Source organism: Thermobia domestica, chromosome 14, assembly GCF_964235325.1.
Source record: "Thermobia domestica chromosome 14, izTheDome1.hap1.1, whole genome shotgun sequence".
NCBI classification, from domain to species: Eukaryota; Metazoa; Arthropoda; class Insecta; order Zygentoma; family Lepismatidae; genus Thermobia; species Thermobia domestica.
The window spans coordinates 43,380,788-43,396,311 of NC_137467.1; the positions used below are offsets into that span (position 1 = coordinate 43,380,788).

At 33.3% G+C, this 15,524-nt stretch overlaps 1 protein-coding gene across 1 annotated transcript in view; it reads left to right on the top strand.

The window, feature by feature from the left end:
• p (WD40 repeat domain-containing protein pink) overlaps positions 1 to 11,600 on the top strand; it is a 78,172-nt gene extending 66,572 nt beyond the window's left edge. Inside the window, exon 7 of the mRNA XM_081737908.1 lies at positions 340 to 11,600. Coding sequence (XP_081594034.1) covers positions 340 to 648 — 309 coding nt within the window. The 3' untranslated portion in view covers positions 649 to 11,600. The remainder of the gene's footprint in view (positions 1 to 339) is intronic.
• Positions 11,601 to 15,524: the final 3,924 nt, after the last annotated feature.

A 15,524-nucleotide genomic window follows, 5' to 3' on the forward strand; every position in this document is an offset into this window, starting at 1 on the left:
TGCAAAGACATAATGAAAAGCTTAAAAACAATGTATATAGCACGTAAGGTAAATATGGATGGAATATTATCAGAAGTCAAGTTAATTTAGAAAACTCAATAATAATGATGAATTATATGTATCTTGTGCGAATTACCCAGGGTGTCCCACGCGAAGATTACGTGCTTGAAGTATCTCACATCTGGATTTGGAATCTCCATACTCGATTTAGCACGCAACGTGACTTTTGACCTGATCACTGTGACATAGTCTGGTCCTTATGGCAAACCTGATATTCCCTTTCTGTTTATAAGTCGTATAAAGGACATCAACCTTAATTAAAGTTCGCTTTCCTTTTAGGTAGAGAATCTCGTACTGGATGCACTTCGGAAGGATCTTGCCTCTCAAGGTAAATTGCCGAACCACTTTCCTGTCGAACAAAATCCGTTACACCATTGGGGCACGCGCTTAGATATAGCTAATGGTAATTGCCCCTGGTGCTCACTGCCATTGTTCACTCCCATTCTTCTTCGCGAAGGCGGAATGAGTGTATTGGATTGTGGACATACGTACCACGGCGTGTGTCTTCGACAGCATAAGAACAGCTGTGTTCTGTGTGGGTTCCAACAGAAATCATCACCTGCATCATCATCATCTTCATCAAAATAAAATCAGATAAGTAGATCTGGTAGTGTAGTTGAATGTGCTACCGGCAAAATAGAAACACACAATGCCTAGGCGAGGTAAAGAGTAACGTTAATGGAATATATTCGATTATTTAGTGATGGATGTTATAGGTTGCATACTTAATATTAAAAAGACAAAGCTGTTTTGCCTAAACATCCCTGTGTGTGTTTTTTTCTTTCTTTTCCAACACAAACTATTTCAAGGCTTTCTGTACTCTTTCTCGGTAGTTATTATTCCAGTGCACTGCAAAATTTATTACATAACAGGGGAATTTTTCACTCTGGAAAATCCCTGAACTCAAATAAAATTCCTTTTAAAATGAAAACTTATATCTTTTATTCCAAATTTTCAAATCCAAGGGACGAAAATACTAAAACCTTCCAAAAACCTTCCTCTTGAGGAACCGTTACTAGCTAGAAAAGTAATTTATCAAATGTGCTCTGAAAATATGAAATATTTTGTTCTAGTTACGGGATTGTCTAGAGTAACTCTCTTCCTCCCTCCATAATGTCATAAATTTAGCAGGGCAGCGAAATCTTGCACACCGAAAAAGGGCAGAGAGATGCCTTGAAATAGTTTGTTAATAATAATAATAATAATAATAATAATAATAATAATAATAATAATAATAATAATAATAATAATAATAATATAGAAATATTATTTTTATTATTTTTTAAGAATATCTTCGGCGGAGGATTACTTAGGTAAGCATAGATTAGCTAAAGTCATTTTGTAAACTGTGGGAATTGAAGATCGTGAAAGAAATATTGACGATGCCTAATAATATAAATAAACATTGATGTTACCTGTTTTTCACAGATCTACTGTAATCTATTCTACTATAGATTACACACATTTATGTTAGGTTAAGTTAAGATAGGTTACTTAAGTTATTTGATAAAGTGGAAATTAAAACTTTCGAAGAAATATTGATGGTACCTAATAACTTTACCGTAATCTTACCACGGTTTGATTAGTTTCTAATGTAGATTATATTGAAGCAGATTAGTTACCGCTGTTAGGCAGAGAAGAAATTAAAGATTCTGAAGAAGTGTTGATGTCTTTTCACTCTTATCTAATCTTACTCAGGATATAATACATAAGGTTTCCTTATAAAACAGAAGTTATTTTTTTCAGAGAAGTGTTTATGCTGTCTTAACTAACCTATCTTAATTAACCAATTTTTTTGATTAGATTAATTTCTGATGGGTTAGATTAGAATAAATTACTTACAGTTATTACAATAAAGGAGATTAAAGGTTTTGAAGAAATCTCAATGCTGCTTAATATCCATATTATTAATATCCATAATAACATACCCTATTCATTCGAGTCTATATGGTTATTAATTAAAGTAGAAATTAAATTATCCAGGGAAATGTTGGAGTAAGCTTAACTAACCTATTCATTTCTTTCCTAGATAGATTAGCTTGTAATTGATTGTGCTAAAGAAGCTAATGTTAGTAGGTTTAAACATACATAACGGCTCCAAAGAAACGTAAATATTGGCACTACCTAATAACTTTAGGTAATCTATCTTAATCTAATCCACCCTAAGAAAGAACTTGAAAAAAAAAAAAAAATATTAATTCCTTTTACCCTTGCCTAGACATTATGTATAATGCCTCTTGCCGGTAGCAAATATATATATATATATTAAGAGAAATTAATGTTTTATTGTTTATTTTTGTTAGGACTGTGCAATGTTAATTCATTCTTTGATAAGCATGTACAAAATAATAAGACAGAAGTTGTCTGATTTTTTTTTTTTTCCTTTGTGCATTTCAAGGTTATGTCAGTCTTCATATTACATTTTAGATGATATTTATGATGCGAGTACTTTTATATTCAGTGTTTTCGATATTATGTGTTGTTTGTGCCATTGTAAAGCAAGATTATTGTGATGAGAATAGAAAATGTATATAAATAGGGTTGTTATTTGTAAGTACGTATTGTAAAGATGGATTATGTAGATTAAAATGTTGTAAGCACACCGCACATGTTTCGAACACATGCTACGGATACTTGGACACTTAATTACTGTAGTATCATTTTTATTGCAACTACAACTTCCAACTTACGCGTTTGATATCATAGTTGCCATGCCATTGGGTACAAGGTCGCTACTGCTCCAAAGAATGCAACTTAAGTCTGTGGTACATTTATACAAATAGGTAGTTTTTCGCACTTTTTTGGAGACTCTGATATTGTAATAAAATTTAAGTAGAGCAGTGAATTTTTACATTGTATTGAATCGTATTAAAGTGATGCCATTAATGTTTATTTGATTTTCTGAGATAAAGATGGAAGAAAGATCTTTAAAATCCCCGTTGAATTTTCTAAGGGAGAAAGAGGAAAGAAGAGCCATGAAAATACCGCTGATACTGATGCACTGATTTTTAAAAAGTCAGTTAGAAGGTTAAGTTTTCCCTCACTTAAAAAAAAGAAAAAAAAAAAAAAACTTTTTACAGGATTACTACTAATGAATAATAGTCATTTAAGTAAATGTGCAACCGAACTATGTTACTAATGCAGAGCAGTGTTAATGAATAAAGTCCAGGGAAAGCCTTACTCAAGATTGCTGATCTTTGACCGAGTGTCCCCACCCAAAATCGAACCCGTGACTGCTCGCACTGCACAGTATCTGTAGTTGTTTGTCTTTAGCTAATAGAGGCACACATACATATAGTGAAACCTGTTTATGTTCACCACTATCGATTCCATTGAAAAGTGTTCAACTTAGACAGGTAGCCAACTCAGAAAATAATAAGTGTAATAAGTGTAAAAATAGGTAGAAAAGGATTCGAACACATTACGAAAATAAGACACCGATAGCTCAATAAATTCATCTGCATACTAAATATTTTGCAATAGGGAATATGAAAGGGATTTCTTGTAGCACCAATCTTTTCATACATTCGCTGAAAACAGACATAAATGCAATAAACAGTACCACTCCTACTGTACTTTTGAAAAACTACTTTCAATGGACAAGTTTTTCCTCTTTTTCCCTTGAGCTTATTGCCATCCCGTAAAAGTTGTAAAGATGTTCAGAAAGGGTTTCTGAGAAATTAAGGTTACGTAGATGTTCAACATAGAGAGGTAAACTTTGAAATAGTGTTGATTCAGTGCGGCCAAGATCCAAGTTAGACAGGTGGCCTACTAACAGAGTAATAATTAATACAAGTTTTATGGGAAATCACGGGTTTCATAAATATTTGGCCAACTAAGAGAGGTGCCCAAGGGAACAGGGTTCATTGTGCTTGTAATGTTTTATACTTTATTTGGTTTTATATATATATCATGTTTTCTCAAATGTTTTCAGTTTGGTACTTAAACTACAATAAGAATATTCCTGTAAAAATTACTTAAAATTCTTCGAAATTTTTGTCAGAAGAAAAAAGGTAAAAGAAGAAAACTAACTGATGTCAACAAAAGAATTTATTTGCCAATCTCGATATCCATTTTTTTTTTTTTTTAATATTTAGTTTTGATTTGTAATGACCAGAATTCGAATCCCGTGTAGAAAAAAAGAAAAGGAAGGAGAGTAGTAGTAAATATTTGTATTCTGTTGAATAAACGAATCATATGGTTGATATAAAGCCGAAACCTCTGTAAAAATGTATAAATATTATATTTTAAGCAAAACAGAAAAATTTACTTGCAAAACCAGTGACAAAATCAATTTCATTTTTAACACATTTGATTTAGTGTGAAAAAGGAAAAATAAACTTAAGATTTGGGTAAATGTAAGTTAGGAATAATATAGCATAAAAATGTAATTTATTCTAAATATACACTACTTTTAGGAATGATGAAGTAATACTTACAGAGAAATATTTTATGGTCATGCTTTGTAGTAGTTATTTTATATAAAATGTTTATATATAAAATTACTGGCATGTGGAAAAAAATCAAAATTAACGATGAAGGGTCACAAAGTATTTTATATTTGGAAAATAATTATTCGTATGATGTACGAAGAATGTTTAAATAGTGAAATTTGGTATCTAAAGGTAGTAATGGTGATCAAGCTGAATAATTGTTAGTATTTTAGTATATAAGCAGACTATAAAAACAGAATTATTATTCTAGATAGTTCGGCAGAATTTTATGGATGAACTTCTCAGATGATAAAAATGAAAATCTGTATCTGTCAGTTTGGGTCCGTATGTGCTTGATTTTCGAATTATCGTTTATATTATCAGCCTTTTCTTCGACCAGGGTTAAATCCTTTTCTGATAAATGATAAATAAAAAGGTGGTACAGAGAACGAATACAGAGTGTTTAAAAAAAACACTGACAATATTTGGGAGGTGATTCCTGACATCAAGATAAAACAAAAAGTATAGACCAACCTGGGTGCAGAAATCCGTCATTTCGGAGTTATAGGCTGCCGAAAACATGAGAAAAATGAACTTTAAAAGTTAATAGCTCCAATACTATGGGACCTACTATAGTCAGCTCAAGACTTTACTTACGAACTAAGATATGCGCTATCCAAAAATACATGTTTCAGAATCCCGTGGTAATCACGCAACGATTTTTACAGAGGGAGTTTGGCTAGGAGCGTATAATTTGAAATATTCACCAATTACCCCTATAAAAATTATTGTGGAAGTACCGCAGAGTTCTGAAACATGTATTTTTGGATAGTGCATATATTATTTCCTAAGTGAAGTCTTGACCCAACTACGGTAAATCCCGTAGTATTGCAGCTATGGACCTTTAAAGTTCACTTTTTCATGTTTTCAGCAGCTTGTAACTCCGAAAGAAAGCATTTGTGCACCCAGGTTGGTCTATACTTTTTGTCTTATCTTGGTGTCAGGAATCACTTCTCAAACGTTGTTGGTGTTGTTTTCAAACACCTATATATAGACCTCACTCTGGCTATAGGGGTCACTGTCATAACTTTCCAGCACAATGAATGCACAAAAAATGAATGAGTGACGAATGAGTTAAAAGAAAATAAACTATAAACGAAACACGTTCTTTTTCGGGTAAAGAAGGGCGATCGGAACGGAATCAATTTTTAAAAGAAACTTTCCGTATAGAAGTTCATGTCTAAAGTTGTGCCATAAATTGTGAAATATTCTATATTGGGAGATCAATTGGAAATGTTTTTATTTAAAAAGATGTAATCAGTTTGGTAAAAATACTTCAATTATCGTAACATTAACAAGGGCATAAAAAAAAAGGGATAAAATCATAAATAGTATGTATTAATTATAATATTATGGCGTATAAAAAGAACCATCTCATAGACAGAATTTAATAGTAAGTCTAAATTCACAGGAATGCCTTCTTCTTATTGAAAATAATAAATAAATTTTTGATGTACTGAGAACGAAATCGAACTGTGATGATGTAAAATTTTAAACAACTATTATTTCTACCAAGAGTATTTAATACTATGAATGATGTAATTTTTGATAAAGATCAGTAATGTGATATTTAAGTTTCAGTAATGGCATAACTCTATATGCACAATGTTAAAGAAATAAAGGGTTGCCACAAACTTCAAAAGTCAGAAAAAATAAGACCGGTCGTAATTAGGAAAATAGAAAACAACTGTCTAATGTGTTAAAAAAAAACAAAAAAAAAAAAAACTTAATGTTACACTCAGCAATAAGTAGAGCAGTAAATTTTACATTGTATTGAAAAGTACTAAAATGATGATATGAATGTTTATTAGATTTTCTAAAGAAGAAAAAGTGTTAAAAAATCCCTGCTGGTATTAGATTTTCCAAGAAAAGAAAATCTTAAAAATTTCCGCTGGCATTAGATTTCCAAGGGAAGAAAGAGTCCGCTGATACCAGATTTCCTAAGAGAAAGTCTTAAAAATTTGCGCTGGTATTAGATTTGCTAAGGAAGAAAGAGGGAAGAAAGCCTTAAAATTCCTCGCTGGTATTATACTTTCTAAGGAAGAAAAAGCACAAGAAGAGCCTTAGAAATCTCCCTGATATTACACTTTGTAATAGAGATAGAGAGAAGAAAGTCTTACGCTGGTATTAGATTTTCTAGGGAAGATGGAGTCCGCTGATACTAGATTTTCTAAGAGAAAGGTTTAAAGATTCCTGCTGGTATTAGATTTAATAAGAGAGAAAGAGGGAAGGAAGAGTTTTAAAAATTCCCGATGGTATTGGGCTTTCTAAGGGAGAAAGAGAGGAGAAAGGGTCTTATACTCCCCAGATATTATGCTTTCTAATGAAGATAAAGGACAGGAAGTCTTACGCTGACATTGGATTTTCTAAGGGAAAGAGAAGGAAGGAAGAGTCTTAAAAATCCCCACTGGTATTAGATTTTATAAAAGACAAAGAAGGAAGAAAGAAATTTTAAAATTCCCGATGGTATTAAGTTTTCTAGGGAAGAAAGAGTCCGCTGATACTAGATTTTCTAAGAGAAAGTCTTAAAAATTCCCGCTGGTGTTAGATTTACTAAGGAAGAATGAATTTTAGAAGTCCCTATTGATGGTAGATTTTCTACAAGAGAGTCTTAAAAATCTCCGCTGGTATTAGATTTTCTAAGGAGAAAAGAAGGAATTGAGTCTTAAAAATTCCCTGTGGCATTAGGTTTTCTAAGAGTGAGAGAGAAAAGAAAGAATCTTGAAAATCTCCGCTCGAAGGTGAAAAGAGGGAAGAAAAGCCTTAAAATATTCCCGTGATATATTTTCTAAGGGAAATAGAGAGAAAGAATTCTTAAGGTGGTGGTAAATTTTTTAAATTTTCTAAGGGAGAAAAGGAGAAAAAAGAGTTTTTAAAATGCCTGTTGGTATTAGATTTTCTTAGGGAGAAAGGATAAGGAACAATTTGTTAAATTTGTATCTGTTCTAATGTAACCACCACCATCTTTCGGAGTCGTTAACCAGTTGATTTTGTTTCTTCAAAGCCCCCTCAAAGTATCTATACAAATACTATACTTTTTTACAACTACTTTCTGGAACTAGTACTTAAGTTGAAAATAAATAAATGAACTTTTTGTAGGAGTGCAGTTACTTAATCTGTTGCATTAATGTGCTTTTGTGAACACGGAAAAACAAAGTTACAAATTAGATTCCCTTTCTGTGTTTAGATCTATACACCTACTTTGTACAAATAATTAAATGATCAAGGCGAAGTTATAGTTCCTTGCTTGTTCATGATGAACACTTTATTCATAGAAGTTGAAACGAGAATCAGGTAGAGATATTTGCGTATAGAATATAAAAACGCGATTTTTATAAATATTTTCTGCTTCTCTCTATACTCTATCGGTAATTCATTCGAGGCGTGAAAGTTAAATGGCTCGTTTAGTGCCTTCGGTGTTTTCTAAGCAATCATATTTTATTGTTTGTATGAATGTTCGTTTCGTATATTCATTCTTAGCTTATACTAATCACTTATAAAATTTAGGTATATATAATATTTCTAAGAACTCCTAATCAGTTAAGGCATTGGCCACAAAAGAATCTGGTAGTTATGGTCCGCGGTTTTTACCTTTTTGAGTTTCTCAATATACGTCTATTATTATAACATCGCCCTAGCCTCACTGAAATATCGCATGTCGTAAGATCAGCAAAGGCAAGCAATGCCGAATCTGGATTAGATGAAAGATGGGTGACCGGACCATTCGTACTTACTAGATGGTGTTGGCATTACGGGGTCCATCCAGCGTTGCGAGAACAAATGGGGAGCTAAATACAGTAGTTACAACACAATTTTCATCCCTGTTAGAAACCAATATTTATGTTTTTCTCAATCTCTTTTTTTATTATTATTATCGTTATTTTTATTGTGCTTGTGCTGCTTTTGTTTCTTTATTCATTTCTGTACATAGGAGACAGCTTTTAACAATTTTTCTATTTATTATTAAGGTATTTCATGCCTTTAAAACAGAAAACGGTATTAATTATGCCGATTAAATGTCTTACATCCTTTGAGCCGTATACGCATGTTTTTATATTATTGATTAAATTCAGGCAACGTTTCTTAAATGTCTTCAGAATTTAGATATAATACTCTCATTTTATTTTGTGGCAACCCTGTTATCTAAATTTCTCTTAAGCTGAGCGAATAAATCTTATAAATAAAACGCATGCTAATTTTAAATCGAAGAAAGCTTTGTTTTCAAGGTAGATAGGTACGAATATTTGGTGACAACATTATTCTGAAAGGATTTAATAAAAAATTATGTATAAGGGTGAGATCCAATCCAGTACTTTTAACGAGTTTGCTCTCTAAATAAAATAAAATCTCATATTAAGGACAATAAAATATTATTTTTTGTTTCTTTTTGGCTAAACTGAAAATTAAATATGTTCACCGTCTTATTTTGTTCTGTTATTAGGACTTTCACAGCTGCATATGCTATAATATTATTATTGTTATTACGTTGTACATATTTACGTTGTTGCGTGATTGTAAGCGCAGTATTGCTTTATAGATTGTACTGGCTTAGTTTAAAAGAAGGAGCAGATTTCAAAATATTATTTCCAATACATCTTACACTACGAAAGTATAATTCCCCATTACTGGATAGATGAACGTTAAAGGTTTTTAATTCCTACTGAAGGGTGGTGCATTCAATATGAGCGCGCTGTTTTGCTCGAGAAACACTGGAATGGTAATCCATTTTTTGTACACATGACTCAACTGCTCGCTAGTTATTGACCTCACAGCTTTAACAATTCGATGTACTAGATCTTGAAGAGTAGCAGACGTGAAGTAGGACGAAACACTCTTTCTTTTGTGTACTCGTACACATCAAAATTGCAGGGAGTAAGAGATGGTGTCGGGGAAGGCCATTGACGATGGACAAAATCTTGTTCTCTAAGCCTTCCAATACAGTGCCCAGGAATGGTGGCATTGAAATAACGGTTGATCTTAACGTGAAAAGCATGTCCAGGCATGAAAATCCGGTGTGTTTGTTCTTTCTTCAAAAAAAGTTAACGTAAACTTTGGTGCCAGACACAAAAGACATCTTTCCTTTCATAAGTCTCTTTTATGTTCAAGACTAGGACGCATGGATTCTGACATTACGCTGATTAACTACAGTACAGGAAACAATGTTAATTCATATATATAAACAAGAAAACGAGTTGTTAGAGAGAATTCTTTTCCGTGTTCTCCAGCATTCCAGTGCAAAATTCCTACTTTTTTTAGACGGTCGCTAGGCTGCAGTGCGTGTAGTTACTGTAACTTATACGGCTTAGTATCTAGATTATGTTGAAGAACACGCCATACTAGTTTTGAAGAATACCTAGTTTATGATTTCCATTGTAGATTTTCTACGGCTCCGTACAAACTCATCTCGGAGATACACTCGACATTTTCATTGGACATTCGTGGGTGACCAGTGCTTTTCCCTTTTCACATGCAGCCACATTCGGCAAATTATTTATGGCATTCATGGATTTGCTTGTTGATCTGGTGGCTGTTTATTAAATTTACAGTGGAATTCATGTTGCGCTTAGACAATAAATTCACATGTACACCAAACAGTATTTGCTGTGACGTCGTCCTTTACATGAAATAATAATAATAATAATAATAATGGCATTGTTAGTACATGAGTGAATACAATTGTCGTACAACAAAGCTTTGAACATTAATTTATCCATTGGTGTGTGTGTATTATTATGTTTCTGTCGTGTACAGTTTGTTGGAAATAACATTTTGAAATATGCTCTTTCTTGTTAGACTAAGCCAGATTAGTCTCAGGATGTCAGAGCACTTGGATCGAAATATCTTGATAAATGTGTACTGAGTAGCTTAAAATGGCAAGTTATTCAATTTTCAATAACCAAATAAATAAATAGATATGTAAACAACGTAGTATTGCGTTCATCTTCGTTATTCTGCTGAGGAATTATTACTCTGTAAATTGGTTATGGAAATATGCAAAGTAAATCTCCGCATTATATATAAATGGATTTTTTTTTATTAACTATGTCTATGCGAACACACTTGCCTTTGTACTGTCACATGCCTTTCAGTAAACAAGTTGCCTATCGCTACACAAGTGCATTAACTGAACGTTTCCTGTAGTATTTCAGATGTATCTCTGCAGTTGTAGGCCATTGACTCTGTTTACTTTGTGAAGCCCTAATATTGTAAACTTGGATTGTTGTAAGCCAGTGTCATTGTGATAAGCGTCAAATTTTTGTTGTATTACATAGTAAAAGATATTTAGATACTGTTCAGCAGTAGAGTATTTTTAGATTTATTTAAGCATTGGTGGATCTATTTAAGTTTGCAGAAAAATAATGTAGCAATATCTGTTTTATATTGGTCATAAACCAGTCCGTTTTATTCAGGTTGTCGAGTTATAAAATTAATGTGCAGATAGTCAAGCGTAGAAACGAATAGCCAAGATTACAAACTTCATTAAGATGAAGATATAATGTGGTGATATCAGTTTGTATTGACGTAAAACAATCCGTTTTATCTAGTTGGTGAGCTCATAAAATTCATTTCCAGATGGTCAGGCTTAGAAACGAATAATCAAGATTACAGACTTCATTAAGATGAAGATATAATGTATAGTGATATCAGTTTGTATTGATGTAAAACAACCCGTTTTATCTAGTTGGTGAGCTCATAAAATTCATTTCCAGATGGCCAGGCTTAGAAACGAATAGCCAATTTTACAGATTTCAGTAGAAGCAAGTAAACATTGTTTATAAAGTAGGAGAGAAAAAAAGTGACTTAAGACATCGTACATGTGAGAAAAGAGAAAAATATGTAGCAAAGTTTTAATTAAATGAATACAATCTTACCTATTACCTTAATCAGAATAATAAGCACAGTGTCCAGTGAACTTTTGTTACTAAGGCCTAGATAGATTTCTAAACAACTGTATAGTTAAAATTGTGTTCACCTGTACGCAGTGCATTTCATATCCTGATATCCAGTGGAAATGTCTTGTAAAGGAGCACAGACGGTTGATCCGCCCATATGTGTCTGATTTTAAATCTTCACTCCTGCATACAGAATCGACAGATCCAAATGATTCAAACAGCAAGAGGAAGGCAAAGGCCTCAAGATTGCGCTAAGTTCGCGTATTGATAGTGTGGACATCATGACTCCCATGGTGAACCGGTTTTGGGAAGGTTACGTCGTAGCACTGTTCCACGCCAAGATTTCCGTGACACGGATTTAGAAACAGTGCAGGGAAAATGGGTGTATATTGGGGTCAACGCGTATCAAGAACATAATTAATCGAGATAAACTTTCCACCACTTTGCTCACCTAGTGTATATATATATATATATATATATATATATATATATATATATATATATATATATATATATATATATATATTAAAAAAAAGTAGAAAGCGGCCGTGTACTGCGGTGACTCCACATGTAGCTCGAAAGTTGCTCCGAGTAGTCTTCCAGGAAACTCTCATACAGAACGTGTGATGGGAAGACGATTCCACGTGACATAGTCAATTATGAACCGCAACCTACGTGGTAAATTAAAGCTCTGGATGGTGTTTAAAGATCGTGGACATGTTCCTCCTGCGGCCTATCGGAGGGAGAGAAAGACCTACTGCAGAAGCCTCTACGAACGCCATCTATCCTGGGAAAGTGGATGTTCGTTGTCACTTTTAGTAAAGTGAGGGTTTATCCATTAGACTGTGGCAAAATTCGATCCGCAACGTACACCCCACGAGACGCAAAATCCCATCCTGACTTCATCCTCAGTGCAAAACAAGTTTCTCGAAGGAATTTCTGGTTATCGCGGGATACTGCTACGAAGGCAAGTTACGAATTTGCCAGATGCCGAAAAACCACAAAGTCAACTCCACATTTTATCAGCAACATATCCTTACATCAATTTATACAGAAGATTTGCCCCGTTTACATGGAGATACAACGTTCGTGTGCTTATGGATAAGGCGTCATCACATACACGCCGTTCTATACAGATTTCTGCAACAGATGGCGACAGACACTGGCATCCAGGGTATTTCCTTCCAGGACATACCAGTGAAGTGACCTGATGCCAGTCCCATGTTTTTTTGCGGGTTTGACTTATTGAAAAGAGCACTTGCATGTCGTGTCACCACTATCCCTGGCCTCTGGAAAGTCTTTCAAGAGGAGTGGCTCAAGATTCCTACACTTCAATGGAGCCTCCTACAATGGAAGTTACGATGAAGGTCTGTTGCCAAGACACATGGCGTTTACATCAAGGGCAAACAATGGTGGTCTCGTGGTTTTCTCAAGGTCGATGAGACGTCAAAATCGGGTACATACAGACGGATCAACTTTCTGTATTACCACAATTTGTAGTAGAATTTTAATATAGTATTGACGTGAGTTCTTCTGATGGTTAATTGATTGTATGTTCAATGGGAACGTGAGCATGGAGAGTATTTGTTCCAATCAGGATTTCTGATGATGATCATAAACTTGACCTGCACGATCTAGTGTATTAATTATAATGCTTTTAGTTGCCAAATAGTCCATTGTATCAGTTGAATTTCTTACAAAATACTCCAACGTTGCCGATTTTGTTAGAATAAATGTTGATTATCATTATCATTGCGGTCACCTACAGCGAAAGTGTGAATACTATCAATATACAGGTTAGCCTATGAATGGGGTTCAGAGATTAACTATGCAATATTAAAGATATTAACTTCAAGATGCTATGATAGTCTAAACCTCGTAAATGTCAAAACATAAACAAAGAGATGAGATATTTAAAAACATATTCTTCGGCTTGATCCAGCCACTAATATCACTCGGAATCAATTTCAATGTAGAAGATGCTAAGAATAATATCATTAGTCTTGACATCACTTGTAGGGCCTATACCAAAACCTAAGAAATGTTACTATTACAGTGTATCTGTATTCTCGAAACAACTTGTTCATACATGCACATTTCCTTTAGGAGAAGCGTGACTTCTGCATATATATATATACCTATATCTTAATATAGTAAATGCTTATTTTTCTATGATGTCTTGCTCAATGGGGTTTTAAAACCGAAATCCCTCCCTCTTGCGTACACCACTGCGTGGTTTCATTTTAAAATCCATTTTATTTGAGCTACGGGTTTTTTCCAGAATGAAAAATCCCATTAACATGTATCATAAGTTTAGCAACGCAGCTTAAAGAAAGAAAGAAGAAAAAAAAAAACCACTGAGAAGGAGATGAGAGAAGGTTTGAAATCGTTTGTGTTATAATTTATTACAAGGGTAGGAGGTAATATGCTTTCGTCTTTCTAAATATTAAAATGGTTCACCACCCGGAAGTCAGTACATATTTTAGCTCATTGCCTTAACTACTGCGCAATGAAACGTTACATATTATAAATATTGTACTATAAGATAGAGTAATTTTTCATCTACAGCACAAGACACTAATTCATTTGGTTGTCTCTCCTGATATCGAAAAATGTAACAAATAAAAGAAAATATTTGATTCGTTTTACAATGAGCATACAAGATGACACTTGCTGCAAGATCTTAGCAAGATCTTACTAGAGGTGCTCAGTTTTACGAAATGTTTATTTATATGTGTAAGGTATTTTAAAGTAACGATCTTATTACGAAATAGATATATTGTTTGACCGTTTTTCGTGTTATGTTTCATAGTTTATTTAAATATTAATTAACATTTAATGGAATATATTTTAAGACGAAACTTGCGCAGAACGCCATAATGCGTTATTGCCAAATTTGTACGTTTACTGTACTAGTCACAATAAGAAAATTCCTGGATTCTAGCGTTGCAGTTCGAGAAGCGGTATTGCGGTAAGGGTCAAAAACTAATTTCTCTAGTAAGTATCGAAGCAGAATTTCATGATTACTTCCTTTATTGTCTGGTGTCAGTAAACACTCGACACTATCTGGCAACGCCACACTATTTAACCAACGTTTAACATAGCACTGGGAACACCTAGTGATCCACCTTAAATATCTGCCCATGTTCTTGCTAAATCCATCAACAACAACACACTCGCAACCTGCTACATTTTTTCTTTATATATCTTATTAACATGTGCTCTGTAACCTAGCACTCTCCATCTTCACATTTTTAATTCATTTCTTCATTTTAAGTATAAAGAGAAGTAAGTATTTTTAAGTTAATACCATCCGTGAACGATGTAAGAAATCTAGAACAAAAACCTTAGCTTAAATAAATGATGTTGGCTGAAACTTCACTTTTGTCTTGAAAATAAATTATGTTAGCTAAAACTCCACTTTAGTTTTGAAAATAAATTATGTTAGCTAAAACTCCACTTTTGCCTTGAAAATAAATTATTTTTAGTTAAAACTCCACTTTTGTCTTGAAAATAAATGATTTTAGCTAAAACTCCACTTTTGACTTGAAATCTATTGAACTCAAAGAGTTTCGTCCAGAAAATATTATTTTACTTTTGTTTTAAATATTTTCATTCAGTTGCTCCCAACTATAAATCAGTGTTAAATGATAGCAGAGAAAAGTGCAGAAAAACAAAATACTTGGACTAGTTTATGTATGAAAGATTCATTCTTAAATGATAATAATTCTCCTTTCTGTTATTAAAAAAAATATATATATATATATATATATAAAGAAAAAGAAAGAAAGAAAGAAATCAGACCCCAAAAGACAGGAATAGTAACTAGTTGTATGATTCTATTATTATTATTATGTATCCTCCCTTTTAATAGGTCCTGGGGCTAATGAGGATTTTTTTCTCTCCAATTATTTTAGGTTTGGGTCTTGAAATGTTTTCTCCACGTTTCTCGATCGTCAGCTTCTTCTTTTAAGTCCCAATATTTTCTTCTATTTTTTTTTTTTCAAATCATCGTTCAGATGTGTTCCTCTTCTTCTTCTTCTTTGCTTTCCTTCCATTTTTCCTCCTCTGGCGATAT